The sequence below is a fragment of the Pseudophryne corroboree genome, chromosome 8, assembly GCF_028390025.1.
Source record: "Pseudophryne corroboree isolate aPseCor3 chromosome 8, aPseCor3.hap2, whole genome shotgun sequence".
NCBI lineage: Eukaryota > Metazoa > Chordata > Amphibia > Anura > Myobatrachidae > Pseudophryne > Pseudophryne corroboree.
This window is the reverse complement of record NC_086451.1, coordinates 451,759,174-451,778,186: the sequence shown is the minus strand read 5'-3', so window position 1 is coordinate 451,778,186 and position 19,013 is coordinate 451,759,174. Positions and strand designations below refer to the sequence as shown.

At 50.0% G+C, this 19,013-nt stretch overlaps 2 protein-coding genes across 5 annotated transcripts in view; both read left to right on the top strand.

The window, feature by feature from the left end:
- Positions 1–8,595, top strand: part of CUTA (cutA divalent cation tolerance homolog) — a 111,203-nt gene extending 102,608 nt beyond the window's left edge. For all 4 annotated transcript variants that reach the window (XM_063938290.1, XM_063938288.1, XM_063938289.1 and 1 more), the window contains 2 exons: positions 7,655–7,704; positions 8,415–8,595. In XM_063938290.1, coding sequence (XP_063794360.1) covers positions 7,655–7,704; positions 8,415–8,514 — 150 coding nt within the window. In that variant the 3' untranslated portion in view covers positions 8,515–8,595. The remainder of the gene's footprint in view (positions 1–7,654; positions 7,705–8,414) is intronic.
- On the top strand, positions 6,292–7,648 carry LOC134949600 (proline-rich protein 36-like). The gene is made up of 2 exons (XM_063938287.1): positions 6,292–7,493; positions 7,571–7,648. The coding sequence occupies exons 1-2, from the start codon at positions 6,570–6,572 to the stop codon at positions 7,571–7,573; spliced, it is 927 nt and encodes a 308-aa protein (XP_063794357.1). The 5' UTR covers positions 6,292–6,569; the 3' UTR covers positions 7,574–7,648.
- Positions 8,596–19,013: the final 10,418 nt, after the last annotated feature.

Below are 19,013 nucleotides of genomic sequence, written 5' to 3'. Positions count from 1 at the left end.
TGACCCCTGACCTGCAGTTCTCTGCACCCGAAGCTCATTTCCATTATACCTTATGTGCTATATAGCTGATCTGGTCCATCTACAGGGGAAGCTCCACAGTGCATGCACCATTCCAGAATAAGCTGCCCGCTCCTTCATGACTTACAAACATTATCAGCTGGACAACTAAAGGCCAGACCTAGATGTCCTCTTACAGCGCACCTGTGTATTTGGTGCCCCACCCTTGGGACCCCCTTTTTCTACACCCAGGGGGAGCCATCCAGAAATTGGTAATTCACTGGAGAGGACATGACATGCAGAGCTGGCCAGAGAAGTGGGCAGTGTCTGGGTTGTCCCCGCCGCAGCACCCTGCTGCATCATCTCATAAATGCAATTACATTTGCAGACCGCAGCACCAATAGCTTTGTGAGGGGGGCAGGGGGGGATCCCCGATCCCCATAGGATGTACCGCTGTGACCAGCTGTCTAATGTCACATCCTGGATGTATGACCAGTTACTTTAAGGGTTCACCAGGTGAGGAGAGAGGGGTCTCGGAGGAGGGAGGACCCCAGGATGCAGCTGCAAGGGGCAAGCACTGCACTTAGAAGAAGTGTTGTCAGAAAATGGTCATATACACAAAGCCCATACACACGTGTCTGCACAGCCGTCAGTTTCATAGTGGTATCTGCCCACGTGGCACAGTTAGTGGTGGCTTTCTTAGGTTGGGAAGTCGCAATCTAGAGATGTAGACGTAATGGCTACAACTTCCCTAATGACATTTGGCGATAGTGAAACGTGCATCTCTGATGTGCTAATCACCTTCCTCAGCTGTAATGTGTCACGAACCTCGGGCAGCGGCGACCGCGCTTGTCCCTGCGGGTGGCCTGGTCTGCCCGGCGCCTCTCTTCCCCTGTCAGTCTCCGGCTTCAGCGGCGGGTCGGCGCTGCTCTCCGGCGGCTTCCCGGAAGCAAGGGCGCCGCCATCACAAGCAAGGGCAAGGAGGCGGAGCAGGTCTGACGTCACCTGCCTGCTCCGCCAATCAGGCTAGGGCGGGGAATTTAAAATCAGATACCAGGCAGAGATCCGATGCCTGAGTATCTTCGTTTCTCCTGTGGAAGCTATGATCCAGAGCTCCCTCGTCCCTGCAAGCATCCTGTGCTTCCAAGCATCCTGTCCCTCCAAGCACCTCGTGCCTCCAAGCACCTCCGCGCCTCAAGCACCTCCGTGCCTCCAGTTACCTCCGTGTCTCCAAGCACCTCGTGCCTCCAAGCACCTCCGTGCCTCCAAGCACCTCCGTGCCTCCAAGCACCTCGTGCCTCCAAGCACCTCGTGCCTCCAAGCACCTCCGCGCCTCAAGCACCTCCGTGCCTCCAGTTACCTCCGTGCCTCCAGTTACCTCCGTGCCTCCAGTTACCTCCGTGCCTCCAAGCACCTCCGTGCCTCCAAGCACCTCGTGCCTCCAAGCACCTCGTGCCTCCAAGCACCTCCGTGCCTCCAGTTACCTCCGTGCCTCCAGTTACCTCCGTGCCTCCAGTTACCTCCGTGCCTCCAGTTACCTCCGTGCCTCCAAGCACCTCCGTGCCTCCAAGCACCTCGTGCCTCCAAGCACCCCGTGCCTCCAAGCACCTCCGCGCCTCAAAGCACCTCCGTGCCTCCAGTTACCTCCGTGTCTCCAAGCACCTCGTGCCTCCAAGCACCTCGTCCCTCCAAACACCTCGGTGTCTCCAAACACCTCCGTGCCTCCAAGCACCTCCGTGCCTCCAAACACCTCCGTGCCTCCAAGGGTCTCCCAGCACTCCCTGTACTCCCAGTACCTCAGTGCCTTCAATACCACAGTGTCTCCAATATCTCAGTACCCCAGCCTTCATTATTTCTACAAGTCTTGTCTTACAGGAGACCTACAAGAATTCCTCTGGGCCTCCCGCCTGCCGTCTTAGTTCTGCATGAGGAAGACCTACATCCGGCCATCTCTACTACGACCCAGTGGCGGTTCCTCTTCCCGGTCATCGGAAGAAGCCCCGAGTCCACAACACTCCCAAACCAGGTCAGTGATAGTATACTCAGGCCACATGGACTCGGGGGATCGGAACACGGACTCTAGTGCCATCCAGAACCTGGCTTCTCGAGTGCAAAGTCAGGAAGCAGCACAAGGTCAGGTGATGCAGTACCTCCAGCAGTTGTCCGGGCGTCTGGATCAGATTCAGGCGTCTCTGGCCTCAGTAATTCCGGCTCCTGTTCCAGCAGTCGCACCAGTTGCCGTTGCCAGCAATGTTCAACCATCGGCCGGTGTCACTCCACGCCTTCAGTTGCCTACTCCGTCCCGCTATAATGGGAATCCCAAAAATTGTCGTGGTTTCTTGAACCAGTGCGAGGTACATTTCGAGCTACTTGCACACAACTTTCCTACAGACCGGTCCAAGGTAGCATATATTATTTCTCTGTTGGAAGGTTCTGCTTTGGATTGGGTGTCTCCATTATGGGAACGATCTGATCCCATGGTTTCCAACTACACCAACTTCATCTCGTCCTTTCGAAGGATTTTCGACGAGCCCGGCAGAATGACCACTGCTTCTTCCGATTTGCTCCGTGTTCGGCAGGGCGCCCGTTCCGTGGGCCAGTACGTGGTTCATTTCCAGACCATTGCTTCCGAACTACGCTGGAATAATGATGCCCTGAGAGCTGCCTTCTGGAACGGTCTTTCCGACCGGCTGAAAGACGAGCTGGTTACTAGAGATCTGCCGGATCCATTAGAAGATTTGATTTCCCTTTGCGTCAAGGTGGATCTTCGGATGCAGGAGCGTGGAAGAGAACGTAACCGTTCGGATCGTTCCAGGTTCCGGAATCCTACTCCTAGGCCGGTGGCCTCACCTAGCTCAGATGAGCCCATGCAAATTAACCGCTCCCGACTGTCTCCGGAAGAACGACAGCGTCGTCGTGAGGGTAAACTCTGCCTTTACTGTGGAGCCGCAGATCATTTTCTTAAATCTTGTAAAGTCCGTCCGGGAAACGGGCAGACCTAGCTTGTTCCGGAGGAGTCAAGCTGGGAGTTACGACAAAAGCTTCTCCAACTTCGGACTGCTTGCTTCCAGTAACTCTAGTCTCCAATTCAGTCTCCAGGTCTTGTGAAGCCCTATTGGATTCCGGAGCTGCAGGGAACTTCGTTTCTTCCTTCTGTGCCCAAAGTTTGGGTTTAAAGTTACGGCCTATCGAGCGGCCAATTTCACTGACGGCTATCAACGGGACTAGAATTTCCAAAGGTCTCATAATGTGGCGCACGGGGCCAGTTAAGCTGCGGGTCGGGGCTCTACATCAGGAAGATTTGGAACTCTTGGTAATCCCAGAAATGCCCCATGATCTGGTTCTTGGAATGCCTTGGCTGAAAAGTCATAACCCCCACATCGATTGGAAGTCGTCACAAATTCTGTCCTGGAGTTCCTTTTGTCACACTAATTGTCTTACTCCTGTTTGTCCGCTCCGTGTTACCTCCAAAACGGATGAAGAGCACATTCCGGAGGCATATCAAGGGTACAAGGACGTATTTTCGGAACAAGCTGCTGACCTGTTACCACCTCACAGGCCTTGGGACTGCCCTATTGACCTTGTCCCAGGGAAGACGCCACCTCGTGGTCGCACATATCCTCTGTCTCTTCCCGAGACTCAAGCCATGTCGGAGTATATTAAGTCCAATATGCTCAAGGGATTCATTCGCCCCTCTTCCTCCCCTGCTGGTGCAGGCTTCTTTTTCGTGAAGAAAAAGGACGGGGGGTTGAGACCATGCATCGACTACCGCGGCCTAAACGACATTACTATTAAGAATAAATACCCCTTGCCACTAATCACAGAGTTATTTGATAGGGTTCGTGGTGCCCGCATTTTTTCAAAACTCGACTTGAGAGGAGCTTATAATCTTATACGCATCCGAGAGGGGGATGAATGGAAGACTGCCTTTAATACCCGAGATGGGCATTACGAATACTTGGTGATGCCGTTTGGTCTTAGTAATGCTCCCGCGGTTTTCCAGGGATTCGTCAACGAAATCTTTCGTGATATGCTGTATCAGAGCGTTGTGGTATATCTGGACGACATACTGATTTTTTCCAAGAATCTTGTCGAACACAGGACTCAAGTCAAAGAGGTGCTACACCGTTTACAAGAGAATCATCTCTACGCCAAGCTTTCCAAATGTACCTTTGAAGTAACATCTATTCCGTTCCTCGGTTATGTCATCTCGGGGACGGAGCTTCGCATGGATCCGGAAAAGTTGTCGGCCATTCGTGATTGGACTCAGCCTCTTTCCCTGAAAGCAATACAAAGGTTCCTGGGCTTTGCGAACTACTACAGGAAATTCATTAAAGGTTTCTCCACCATTGTTGCACCCATTACTGCCCTGACGAGAAAGGGTTCTAATCCTAGTTTGTGGCCTCCGGAAGCCATTGTAGCTTTTTCTCGCTTAAAGTTAGCTTTCACGACGGCTCCAGTTCTCCAACAACCAAATTTCGAGGAACCCTTCTTCTTAGAAGTTGATGCATCTTCAGTCGGGGTGGGGGCTGTCCTCTCCCAGCATTCCTCTGATAAGAAATTACATCCGTGTGGCTTCCACTCTCGTAAATTCTCTCCAGCCGAACGAAATTACTCTATTGGAGACCAGGAACTCTTGGCAATCAAATCTGCCTTGGAAGAATGGAGATATCTTCTAGAAGGGGCTAAACATGTGTTTACCATCTACACGGATCACAAGAATTTACTGTACATCAAATCCGCACAATGTTTGAATCCTCGCCAGGCGAGATGGGCACTTTTCTTTTCCCGATTCTCGTTCATTATCAAGTACCGTGCCGGGACTCTCAATATTAAAGCAGATGCGCTTTCCCGTTCACAGGTTCCCACAGACGAGGATGAACCTCCGGAGCGGGGTTTAATTCTGAATCCAGTTTCTGTCTCTGCTGCTTTAACTACTCCAGCTCCTCCTCCTGGAAGAATGTCCGTACCAGCTAGATTCCGCCCAGGAATACTACGGTGGGTCCATAACTCCAAGTTTTCCGGTCATCCCGGCGCTCAGAAGATGTACAAGTTTCTGCAAAGGTCTTACTGGTGGAACACCATGAGGAAGGATGTACAAGATTGCGTTAATTCATGTCCCCAATGTACACAACATAAATCTCCTCGTCTGCCTCCTGCAGGGTTACTTCGTCCTCTGCCTATCCCTGTGAGACCCTGGACTCACATTTCCATGGACTTCATCACTGACTTGCCCTGTTCCAAGGGTTGCAACACCGTTTGGGTTATCGTTGACCGTTTTTCGAAGATGGCACACTTTGTGCCCTTGACTGGTCTTCCGACAGCACCGAAACTGGCTCTATTGTTTATCCGAGAACATTTTCGTTTGCATGGGTTGCCACAAGAGATTGTTTCTGACCGTGGAGTACAGTTCACCGCCAGGTTTTGGAAAGCCCTTTGTTCAACTCTACACATTAAACTTAAGTTTTCGTCGGCTTATCATCCCCAAACAAATGGACAAACGGAACGAGTCAATCAAGATCTAGAGACTTTTCTTCGGTTGTATCTCTCTCCTTCACAGGACAACTGGGTGGAGTTGTTGCCTTGGGCGGAGTTTGCCCATAACCATTTGTTTCATTCTTCCACTGGGGAATCACCATTTTTCGTCAACTACGGGTTCCATCCCCGTGTTCCGGAATTTCCAAGCCTTCCGATAATAGAGGTTCCTGCTGTAGCGTCCACTCTACGACACTTTGGACAAATTTGGAGAAAGGTTCATGCTAATCTTAAGCAGGTTTCTGTTCGGTACAAGTTCTTTGCAGATAAGAAACGGCAAGCCGCACCTCAATATAAAGTTGGGGACAGGGTATGGCTGTCCACACGGAATCTCCGGTTGAAGGTGCCCACCATGAAATTCGCTCCAAGGTTCATCGGTCCTTACCCTGTGCTACAAGTCTTAAATCCTGTGGTCTGTAAACTGGGTTTGCCTGCCCATCTTCGCATACCTAACGCCTTCCATGTTTCTCTACTCCGTCCCCTCATACTGAATCGATTCCACTCAGCACTCCCAAGGCCAACGTCCGTAGTGGCAGAAGCTGGAGCGGAGTTTGAAATCAAAGCTATTCTGGACTCTCGTTATCTTCATAAAAAATTACAGTACTTGGTGGACTGGAAGGGTTATGGACCTGAGGAGAGAAGTTGGATTGGGGCTACTGAAGTAACGGCTCCTCGTCTGATTCGGATCTTCCACTCCAGACATCCGACTAAGCCCGGGAAGTGTCCAGGGGCCACTCCTGGAGGAGGGGGTACTGTCACGAACCTCGGGCAGCGGCGACCGCGCTTGTCCCTGCGGGTGGCCTGGTCTGCCCGGCGCCTCTCTTCCCCTGTCAGTCTCCGGCTTCAGCGGCGGGTCGGCGCTGCTCTCCGGCGGCTTCCCGGAAGCAAGGGCGCCGCCATCACAAGCAAGGGCAAGGAGGCGGAGCAGGTCTGACGTCACCTGCCTGCTCCGCCAATCAGGCTAGGGCGGGGAATTTAAAATCAGATACCAGGCAGAGATCCGATGCCTGAGTATCTTCGTTTCTCCTGTGGAAGCTATGATCCAGAGCTCCCTCGTCCCTGCAAGCATCCTGTGCTTCCAAGCATCCTGTCCCTCCAAGCACCTCGTGCCTCCAAGCACCTCCGCGCCTCAAGCACCTCCGTGCCTCCAGTTACCTCCGTGTCTCCAAGCACCTCGTGCCTCCAAGCACCTCCGTGCCTCCAAGCACCTCCGTGCCTCCAAGCACCTCGTGCCTCCAAGCACCTCGTGCCTCCAAGCACCTCCGCGCCTCAAGCACCTCCGTGCCTCCAGTTACCTCCGTGCCTCCAGTTACCTCCGTGCCTCCAGTTACCTCCGTGCCTCCAAGCACCTCCGTGCCTCCAAGCACCTCGTGCCTCCAAGCACCTCGTGCCTCCAAGCACCTCCGTGCCTCCAGTTACCTCCGTGCCTCCAGTTACCTCCGTGCCTCCAGTTACCTCCGTGCCTCCAGTTACCTCCGTGCCTCCAAGCACCTCCGTGCCTCCAAGCACCTCGTGCCTCCAAGCACCCCGTGCCTCCAAGCACCTCCGCGCCTCAAAGCACCTCCGTGCCTCCAGTTACCTCCGTGTCTCCAAGCACCTCGTGCCTCCAAGCACCTCGTCCCTCCAAACACCTCGGTGTCTCCAAACACCTCCGTGCCTCCAAGCACCTCCGTGCCTCCAAACACCTCCGTGCCTCCAAGGGTCTCCCAGCACTCCCTGTACTCCCAGTACCTCAGTGCCTTCAATACCACAGTGTCTCCAATATCTCAGTACCCCAGCCTTCATTATTTCTACAAGTCTTGTCTTACAGGAGACCTACAAGAATTCCTCTGGGCCTCCCGCCTGCCGTCTTAGTTCTGCATGAGGAAGACCTACATCCGGCCATCTCTACTACGACCCAGTGGCGGTTCCTCTTCCCGGTCATCGGAAGAAGCCCCGAGTCCACAACACTCCCAAACCAGGTCAGTGATATAATGTTACATTTATATGTCCGTTTCACCAAGGAAATTACCCACTTATATGTCCCACTTTTTTCCAGTAACGCAGTTTCTGTCGCCTTCTGGAGATCAATAGTCCCTTCCTAGTAAGTAATTTTCACCAGGCTGTCGCTGTCTTCTTGCAGATGATTAAGACCAGATCATCTAAAGTGCCTGCTGTAACAGACTACGTCAGGTGAGAAGAGAAGAGCGGTCTTCATCATTACACGCTGGGGGCGGGGGATGTGTATGTAGACTATGAGGAAAGGGGGGCTCCTTTCAGTCTGTATTGTGGAACAAGGGAATGTTCTGCAAAGCTTGCCTTGTGTAATAACATCTATATCCCCAATTCACAGAGGCTGCTGTTATAGGTGTAGGTGCAGAAATAATGTTTGGTAAGGGACACATTTCAAATAGAAGTTTTATGAAAAATGAAAATGCACAAAGGGGAGTGTGTAACATGTGTCTGTGTTCTACTTACTCGTCACTGTCCCCGGTCTGCGCATCCAAGCACATAGGCCACAAGTGTAAGGTGCGCGCAGATTAGAATACTGGTGGAAGCTCAGGATAGAGCTTTGCCGCACATATGTGCCAGGCGAAGCTCTGACGCCGTGTCTCTATAGTACAGTATATGTCCCACTTTCCCCTCACATTATACAATCAGACCATACGTAAACCTACGCCGCTGCCCCTGGATGCCGCCACTGCCTGAAGCCATTACGCATTCATGGCCCCTCTACAATGCATTATAGACTGAGTCCTATAGAGCCGTGAGACATAATCTCCGTCTACTGTGATCTTCATTTGGTAGGTGGTAGTTACTGAGACCTGTGAAAGGGGCACGTTAAGGCCCGAGGTCTCACTGTAGATGATACATGCCTCAGTCCTGTCTTTTTGTTCCCTCAGGTCGGTGCATCCATATGAAATCTGTGAGGTGATCAGTGTCCCCATAGAGCAGGGGAACCCCCCGTATCTGACCTGGGTTGCAGACGCTGTGCCAGAATGAGGCCCTGCACCAACCAGCGATGCTCTGCAGCCGTCACATCTGAGGAGAGCTAAATAAATGTGTTTCTTAGTGATAATAGAACTTGTTTCCTTATTATTTTTAAAGTTTGTACATGCAAAATGATTTATCACATTACGGTAGCTTGACACTAATATATGGGACATGTAAACAAAAAGTCTATCCTGAGTCTGCTTACGCCATGTTTGTGAGGTTCTGGGGGAACCTACCAGGTGGCACGCTCTTTTCTAAAAAGAAATCTATTTGGTAACTTAATTGTGTCCTGTGAGATGCCAGAGCCCGGTAGCACCCCCTTCCGATGTCTCACAATGGGGGGTCATTCCGACCCGATCGTATGCTGCGCTTCTTCGCAGCCGTGCGATCGGGTCAGAGCTGCGCATGCGCGGTGGCCGCATTGCGCAGGCGTGTCATTGCTGGCAACGGCCGTCGCCAGGCAGCGACGCAACCAGCGAAGAAAGCGGTCGCAGTGGCGACCGCAAGAAGATTGACAGGAGGAAGGCGGATTCGGGTGGCAACACACAGTTTTCGGGGAGTTGTGAGCCCAACGCAGGCGTGTCCAGGCGTTTGGAGGGCGGATGTCTGACGTCAATTCCGGGACCTGCATCGCTGGATCGATCGCACAGGGTAAGTAACTGTTACCCTGGTCTTCTTTTACAAGAAACTTTATTTTGCACAGCAGGGCTGCACAAGCGTTCGCAGCCCTGCTATGCAGAAATCCACTCCCCCCTAGGCGGCGTCTAGTTGATCGCACGGGCAGCAAAAAGTTGCTACGTGCGATCATCTCGGAATGACCCCCTATATCTGCACCCAAATAGTAAAGTTGCAACTATAAAATGTTGGTTTTTCTCACAGTGGTGTAAAGTGAGATCAGGGGAGTTTCAGGTCACAGCACATTACAGGTTGGCTCCCAAATCCGAAATGCTTGTGACCGGAAGTAGTTTGGAACGTTTGAACACCATAAGGAGATATGTTGGGGTTGGGACCCAGGTCTAAACGTTAAATGCATTTGTTTCATATACACCTTATACACATGGGGCCTAATTCAGAGTTGATCGCAGCAGCAAATTTGTTAGCAGTTGGACAAAACCATGCTGGACTGCAGGTGGGGCAGATGTAACATGTGCAGAGAGAGTTAGATTTGGGTGGGGTGTGTTCAAATTGAAATCTAAATTGCAGTGTAAAAATAAAGCAACCAGTATTTACCATGCATAGAAATTAAATAACCCACCCAAATCTAACTCTCTCTGCACATGTTACATCTGCCCCAACTGCAGCGCACATGGTTTTGCCCAATTGCTAAGTTTTTTGGTTTGCTAGCAACTTTGAATAACCCTCGTAGGCTGCTAAGGACAAGCCAGAGTCCTCTGCAGATGGTAACATCCAACCCACCAATCATGGGGGCAGATGTACGAACGTGCGCTACCTGCCGCTGTTACCGCATCACCACTATGTATGATGTGGCTGACAGCGGCTTCTTAAGGAATGAGGTAACGCACGCTGCAGTTTCGTCTGCGGCGCTGTGCCTACCTGAAGGTGAAGACTCCCCAATGTATTAAGGCTGGGGCAGTGACTCTCCGCTCGTTAAGCCCCCTCTGTTATTTCGGCAGGTCGGGGCTGGCATTGGCCGTGTTTTACAGGTTTTTTCTCATACGTCCTAGAGGATGCTGGGGTCCATTTCATGACCATGGGGGTATAGACGGTTCCGCAGGAGCCATGGGCACTTTAAGACTTTTCAAGGGTGTGAACTGGCTCCTCCCTCTATGCCCCTCCTCCAGACCTCGGTTTTAGAAATGTGCCCAGGCAGACTGGATGCACTCCAGAGGAGCTCTACTGAGTTTCTCTGAAAAGACTTATGTTAGGTTTTTTATTTTCAGGGAGAACTGCTCGCAACAGTCTCCCTGCTTCGTGGGACTGAGGGGGCAGAAGTAGGAACCGACTTCCTAAAGAGTTTCATGGCTCTGCTTCTTGCTGACAGGACACCATTAGCTCCTTAAGGGAACTGAACGCTGGCCGTGCCTAGATGCTCACTCCCACAGCACGCCGTCACCCCTCTCACAGAGCCAGAAGTCAGAAGACAGGTGAGTGTTAGAAGACAGATCTTCAATCAGGAAAGTGACGGCTATAGGTACTGCGCGGCTGGCGGGAGCGCAGCGCGCCATATTGCCCACACATACACAGGCACTGCAGGGTGCAGGGCACAAGGGGGGGCGCCCTGGGCAGCATGAAACCTATGGAAACTGGCATAAATAAGGGGCATAAGTTGCTGAGGCACAGTCCTACTCCCGCCAGTATAAAAAATTACCTCATAAAAGCTGAGGAGAAACACGCCATTGAAGAGTGGAGCTTCCTCAGTCAGCCAGCCAGCACACTGCTCAGCCCCATTTTCTCTCCTCAGGCTGCAGAGACAACGCTGGTCCTCCACTACTGAACAAGTATCAGGGTGCAAAACGGGGGGCCACAGTGAACTTGGTGCTATATAATTGTGTGATTAGCATTATAAAAGCGCTGCATGTCAGTGGGCATTTTGTGTTCACAGACATTGTGTTACTGGCGCTGGGTTGTGAACTGGCAAATCCTATCTGTGTCCCTCTGACAGATTTTACTGTGGGTCTGTCCCCTATAAGTCCCGGAGTGTCTGTGGTGTGGTTGTGCATGTGTGTGACATGTCTGTGGCAGGGAACTCTGTGGAGACATGTTAGGGACACAGAGGTGTAATATGACACCAAGAGCCTGACTGGGTGAAAGGTTACATGATAGTGTGAATCACTACTGAATCTCATACAGAAAACTGAATATAATCTGTTGAAGATGTGATTTTTAATAGTTCTGCCTTTCATCCACAGGGATCCCTCTGGGTCACATACAAATTTGCACAAGTAGTACAAACTGATACCGACACGGACTCTGTTTCCTGTGTCGACACTAGTGATTCCAGGGGAATAGGTCCTAAGTTAGCAAAAAGCATTCAAAACATGTTTTAGCTATAAAGGAGGTGTTAGAAGTTACGAAGCCCCCTCTTTTACCACAAGGAGAGGATTTACTGTAGTAAAGAAGTAATGTAATTTTCCCTCCACCTCAGGAACAGTCTCTTGGAGGGAGTCTGATTTAACCTGAAAAGAAATTTCAGATTCCCAAAAGTAATTCAGGCAGCTTACCTTTTTCCAAAAGGTGGGAGTCGCCCCGCATTTTAGACAGGGCCCTGTCATAAAAGAGAAAAGGTGTTTCTCTCTGCGCCTGGAATGGCTTCACTTAAGGAGCTGACAGACCGCAAGTGAGTGAGGTGATCTATTGATGTGGCCAATGGGACACTACTCAGGCCTACCATTGCCTGTGCGTGGGTGAGTAGTGCTATTGAAAAGTGGTCAGAAAACTTGTCATTAGACATTGACACAATAGATGGAGACGAGATACTCCTAACGTTAGGTCATATCAAAGACGCTGCTGCGTACGTACTAGAAACCATGAAATATATTGGTCTCTTGGGATCAAAAACCGCTACCATGGCAGTATCGGCTCGGAGGGCATTGTGGATTCGCCAGTGGAATGCTGATGCAGATTCCAAAAGAAATATGGAGGCTCTCCCGTATAAAGGTGAGGCCTTCTTTGGTGATGGGCTGGATGCGTTAGTCTCGGCGGCTACCGCAGGTAAGTCGACATTCTTGCCTTCTGCTCCTGCACCAACAAAAAAGACACATCACTCTCACATGCAGTCCTTTCGGCCCAACAAATACAAAAAGGCCAAAGGTTCCCCCTTCTTTGCAGGTAGGGGAAAAGGAAAGAAGTCCACAGCGTCTCCAGGATCCCAGGAGCAGAAGTCAACCCCTGCTCCTGCCAAATCTGCAGCATGACGCTGGGGCTCCCTTGCGGGAGTCCGCTCGGGTGGGAGCACGTCTGAAACTTTTCAGCCAAATCTGGATTCAATCTGGCCTGGACCCATGCGTCTCACAAATAGTGTCCCATGGGTACAAACTAGTGTTTCAAGACGTCCCCCCCATGCTGCTTTTTCAAATCGACCTTGCCAGCTTCTCTTCCAGAAAGAGAGGCATTAACAACGGCAATTCAAAAATTATGTCAGAATCAGGTCATTGTCCTGGTACCCTTGTCACAGCAAGGAGAAGGTTTTTATTCAAGCCTCTTCGTAGTTCCGAAGCCGGACGGCTCGGTCAGACCGATTTTAAACCTGAAAAATCTGAATCTCTACCTGAAAAAGTTCAAGATGGAATCCCTGAGGGTAGTGATTTCCAGTCTGGAGGAAGGGGACTTCATGGTGTCAGACATATAAAGGATGCTTACTTGCATGTTCCCATTTATCCTCCTCACCAAGCTTATCTGAGATTCGCAGTACAGGATTGCCATTACCAGTTCCAGATGTTGCCGTTCGGACTCTCCACGGCACCGAGGGTATTCACCAAGGTGATGGCAGAGATGATGGTCCTTCTTCGTCAAATAGGAGTCAATATAATTCCTTATCTGGACGATCTCCTGATAAAAGCGAGATCCAGGGAACAGTTGGTGCAGAACATCGCACTCTCCTTGTCAATACTCCAACAACACGGTTGGATCATGAATTTTCCAAAGTCGCAGTTGGAACCGACGACAAGATTGTCCTTTTTAGGGATGGTTCTGGACACAGAAGTACGGAGAGTATTTCTCTAACGTCCTAAGTGGATGCTGGGGACTCCGTAAGGACCATGGGGAATAAGCGGCTCCGCAGGAGACTGGGCACATCTAAAGAAAGCTTTAGGACTAACTGGTGTGCACTGGCTCCTCCCCCTATGACCCTCCTCCAAGCCTCAGTTAGATTTCTGTGCCCGACGAGAAGGGTGCACACTAGGGGCTCTCCTGAGCTTCTTAGTGAAAGTTTTAGTTTAGGTTTGTTATTTTCAGTGAGACCTGCTGGCAACAGGCTCACTGCATCGAGGGACTAAGGGGAGAAGAGGCGAACTCACCTGCGTGCAGAGTGGATTGGGCTTCTTGGCTACTGGACATTAGCTCCAGAGGGACGATCACAGGCCCAGCCTGGATGGGTCCCGGAGCCGCGCCGCCGGCCCCCTTACAGAGCCAGAAGAGCGAAGAGGTCCGGAAAAATCGGCGGCAGAAGACGTTCCTGTCTTCAATAAGGTAGCGCACAGCACTGTAGCTGTGCGCCATTGCTCTCAGCACACTTCATACTCCGGTCACTGAGGGTGCAGGGCGCTGGGGGGGGCGCCCTGAGACGCAATAAAACATGATAAAAATACCTTACATGGCAAAAAATACATCACATATAGCTCCTGGGCTATATGGATGCATTTAACCCCTGCCAGAATATACAGAAAAACGGGAGATAAGGCCGCCGAAAAGGGGGCGGAGCCTATCTCCTCAGCACACAAGCGCCATTTTCGATCACAGCTCAGTTGGAGGGAAGCTCCCTGGCTCTTCCCTGCAGTCACTACACTACAGAAAGGGTTAAAAAAAGAGAGGGGGGCACTAATTAGGCGCAGTATTAAAACATACAGCAGCTATAAGGGGAAAAACACTTATATAAGGTTATCCCTGTGTGTATATATATATATATTGTGACAAGAACACTGGGATAGTGTTTGAGGGCAGGTATATTTGTCCCAGGTTCTTGTCTTACATGTTTTAGAAAATGTTAACTTCTAGGAAAAATGCTTTTTGTTTTGTCTGAACCTTTTCAGTTTGCTGTAAAAGCTGGGTAAAGGCTCTGAGAGAGAGATAAGGCGAGTTCTAGACATTGGGCCCAGTTCGGGTCTTTGGCCTCACAGAGGGCTAATCAGGGTTTCAGCTGTGTAAGTGTGTTATAGTGCTGCTAACCTGATTAGTATGGGCAGACTGCCTGGGAAGGCTGCAGGATCTGTGTGTGAGAGACACGCTTTCTGATGCAAGTGAGCTATACAGTATGTACTGAAGAACTCTGTGTTTTGTTTAGTGACAGTTAGGAATATCTTATGTTTAGTTAGTGCCGGACAGGCAAGGTATTTTTATTTTGGGGTTTGTTTTATTTTCTGTTTCAATAAAACTGGCCGGGGTCAGTTGTACCAGAAACTGGACTTGTGTTGTTCCTCAGCTGCTGCGTGCCGCCATATTCCCCAGGAAAAGGTGCCTTGCACCCCTACAGTGTTACAACTTGGTGGAGAATGCGAGCAACCCCGTTCTGCGCATAAGTGAAAGCAGCAGTTTGTGAGGCCTGCAGAAAACGGTGGTTTATGCAGATACAGCCCAGTGTGAAGTTACTGAGACTCACCCCTGAGGGTTTGATATATGTCCTGGGTGAAAGCAGCTACAAAGCCGCCTGAAAAATCTGTCGACATGGAGGATCTGCTTAAAGCCTTGCTGCAAGCTACAGCGGCTCAGCAGGAGGCCAACCGACAGCAGCAGGTGGCAATGGAGGAAAATAGGAGACAACAGCAGGTGGCAATGGAGGAAAATAGGAGACAGCAGCAGGTGGCTATTGACGAACTTTACAGGCAACAGCGTCAGGATAGAGAGGCCTTAACAGAAGTGGTGCAGAGCCTTGCAGCCCGGATTGGAGATGTGGCCGTCAGTGCTCCGACCAGCTCTAGTTCTATACGGGCCAGTCACTTCCTGCAGAAAATGACAGAGGCTGATGATGTGGAGGCCTACTTGACCACGTTTGAAAGGACTGCAGAGCGTGAGAACTGGCCAAAAGCACAGTGGGCCAGTCTGCTGGCACCTTTTCTGTCAGGTGAGCCCCAAAAAGCGTACTTTGATTTAAGCCCTGCTGAGGCTCGGGACTATGATAAACTAAAGACTGAGATCCTGACCCGCCTGGGAGTCACGCTGTCAGTACGAGCACAACGGGTGCACCGTTGGGTGTACGCCATGGAGAAGCCTCCGCGCTCTCAGATGCACGACCTTATTCAGCTAACAAAAAAATGGCTACAGCCAGAGACATTAACTGGTCCCCAGATGGTTGAAAGAGTCGTCATGGACCGCTACTTGAGATCTTTGCCCATGGTCCTGCGCAAGTGGGTGAGCCATGGAAACCCGGGTACTGCTGACCAATTAGTGGACATGGTAGAGCGGTATTTGGCAGCAGAGGAACTACTGATGACCACCCAGCAACCCATAGATCCTCGACAGCGCCCTTCAGTAAAGACTGGTAAGACTGTTCCGTGGGAAAACGTTGCTGGGCGGTTAAGAGAACGCAAGGCTGGAGAGACTGTAAACACTGGCCCTGGAGACAGGCCAATGGGGCTAGAACGGTCTATGTTGCCCAAACGGGTTGATAATCGTGTGGTTAAATGTTTTAGATGTGGTATGCCAGGTCATGTTGTTGCCAATTGCCCAGTCATGCAAGAACCCATGCAATGTGATGCTGCCTTTGAATGTCGCAGAATGTCTTTCTTTGCTAGGTTAGCCTGTACTGTGGTACCTTCACCTGAGCTGGAAAAACAAATGTGTGATGTGTTCTTAGAGGGTAACCGGGTAGAGGCCTTGCTAGATTCAGGAAGTTTAGTTACCCTCGTGAAAACTGGGTTAGTGAACCCCTTAAAGGTCCAGCAAATACCTATTGGGGTAACTTGCATACATGGGGATACCCAGTATTATGTCACTGCTGAAGTGAATATAGAAACTTGTTGTGGGTCAGCAATGGTTAAAGTAGGACTGGTCCCCACCTTGGTGCATAAGGCCATAATAGGGAGGGATTTTCCTCATTTCTGGAAACTGTGGGAATCACGTTTATCAGCAGATGTGAGAAGTGAAGAGCCAGTTGGTAATACCGGTGATTGTATGGATGTAGGTGTGTCTTCGGAACTTTCTGACCCTTTGCCTTTTGCCAGTTTGGCTGGGGAAGTGACAGATGGGGAGTCCAGTGAGGACCCTCTTGCTGGGAACAGAGACATAGTGGTTAGAAACGAAAGCGTGCCTGACCTGGAAGTAAAAAAGGATCTGTTTGCATCTGAACAGTTAAAGGATCCTACCTTGATAAAGGCTAGAGAGAATGTTAAGATTGTTAATGGGGAGCCTGTGGTACCAGGTGACAGGGTTACGTATCCCCACATGGCCATCTGTAATGAGCTCTTGTACCACATTGTCAAAAAGGGTGAGGATGTGGTAGAACAGCTGGTAGTACCCCAGCCTTATCGGAGAACGGTGCTAGATTTAGCTCATAGTCACGTTACAGCAGGACATTTAGGGGCAGAAAAAACCACTGAAAGAGTTTTACAAAGGTTCTTTTGGCCAGGGGTTTATAAAGAAGTGTCTGAATATTGTTCTTCCTGTCCTGAATGCCAGTATCATGCCCCTAGACCCCATTTCAGGAGCCCACTAGTTCCGATGCCTATTATAGAGGTCCCGTTTGACAGAATAGCCATGGATCTCGTGGGGCCCTTGTTAAAGTCCGCTCGGGGCCATCAGTATATCCTGGTAATAATGGACTATGCCACTCGATATCCTGAGGCTGTCCCTTTACGCACTATCACAACCAAGGCGATAGCTAGGGAGCTGGTGCAGGTTTTTAGTAGAGTGGGAATACCAAAAGAAATTTTGACTGACCAAGGTACTCCATTTATGTCAAAGGTCATGAAAGAATTGTGCAAATTATTTAAGGTCACTCACCTCAGGACGTCCATTTACCATCCCCAAACTGATGGGTTGGTGGAAAGGTTTAATAAAACATTAAAAAGTATGTTAAAAAAGGTGGTTGATAAAGATGGGAAAAATTGGGATTATTTGTTGCCCTACTTGTTAATGGCCGTCAGAGAAGTTCCTCAGTCCTCTACGGGGTTTTCTCCATTTGATTTGTTGTATGGTAGACACCCCAGAGGGCTGTTTGACATTGCCAAAGAGACGTGGGAAGGACAGCCCACTCCTTATAGAAGTGTTATTGAACATGTATCACAAATGCAGGATAGGATTGCAGCTGTGGTACCTATTGTCAGAGAGCACATGGAACAGGCCCAAAGTGCTCAACAGAGGGTATACAACCGGAGTGCCAAGATACGGGAATTTGCTCCTGGAGATAGAGTTCTTGTTTTGGTACCCACTGTGGAAAGCAAATTCCTAGCTAAATGGCAGGGTCCATTTGAGATTAGGGAAAAAGTGAATGAGGTTAATTACAAAGTATACCAGCCGGGAAAGAGAAAACCCGAACAGATCTACCATGTTAACTTAATCAAACCCTGGAAAGATAGGTTGTCTCTGTCAGCGGAGCCTTGCCCTTCGGTGTCTTCACCCCGGTTGCTTCCCGCAGTGAAGGTGTCAGAGACATTATCAGCTGATCAGAACAATCAGGTTAAAGAATTTCTCATCCAAAATAGGGAGGTATTTTCAGAGCTGCCTGGCCGAACGACCATAATAAAACATGACATTGTCACAGAACCAAGGGTCAGGGTTCATTTAAAGCCATATAGGATTCCTGAAGCTCAGCGAGAAGCTATTTCTAAAGAAGTTAAAATCATGTTAGAACTTGGAGTCATAGAGGAGTCTAACAGTGAGTGGTCCAGTCCCATAGTGCTCATCCCGAAGCCCGACGGTAGCATACGCTTCTGTAATGACTTTCGTAAGTTAAATGAGGTGTCCAAGTTTGACGCATACCCCATGCCCCGTGTGGATGAGCTTGTAGAAAGGCTGGGAACAGCCAGGTTTCTCACCACATTGGACCTGACCAAAGGTTACTGGCAAATACCTTTATCTGATAGCGCCAAAGAAAAAACAGCCTTTTCGGTTCCGGAGGGGCTGTACCAGTATAAGATGTTACCCTTTGGGTTGCATGGGGCTCCAGCAACCTTTCAACGGGCGATGGATACAATTTTGAGGCCCCATAGAAAATATGCAGCTGCCTATTTGGATGATGTGGTAATTCACAGTACAGACTGGGGGTCCCATTTGGTTAAAGTACAAGCAGTACTGGACTCAATCAGAGAGGCAGGGTTAACTGCTAACCCAAAGAAGTGCTGCCTCGCAATGGAGGAGGTCAAATACTTGGGCTTCACCATAGGCAGAGGTCTGATTAGGCCCCAATTGAATAAAGTTGATGCTATTCAAAACTGGCCTCGTCCAGTGAATAAAAAACAGGTAAGGGCTTTTTTGGGAATTACTGGGTACTATAGACGGTTTATTCCCAATTTTGCGACCACAGCGGTGCCGTTGTCAGACCTTACCAAAGGGAAGCAGTCAAATATGGTGAAATGGAACCCTGATGCAGAAAAAGCGTTCCAAGCGTTAAAAGTGGCTTTATGTTCACAACCGGTATTGATAACGCCAGATTTTTCAAAAGAATTTGTGGTACAGACAGATGCCTCAGAGGTAGGGATAGGGGCTGTGCTGTCCCAAACCAGAGATGGGGACGAACACCCTATCATTTATTTGAGTAGGAAACTCAATGAGCATGAAAAAAGGTATGCCATTGTGGAAAAGGAGGCTTTGGCCATTAAGTGGGCACTAGATACCTTGAGATATTACCTCTTGGGTAGACAATTCAGACTAGTGACAGACCATGCCCCTTTAAAATG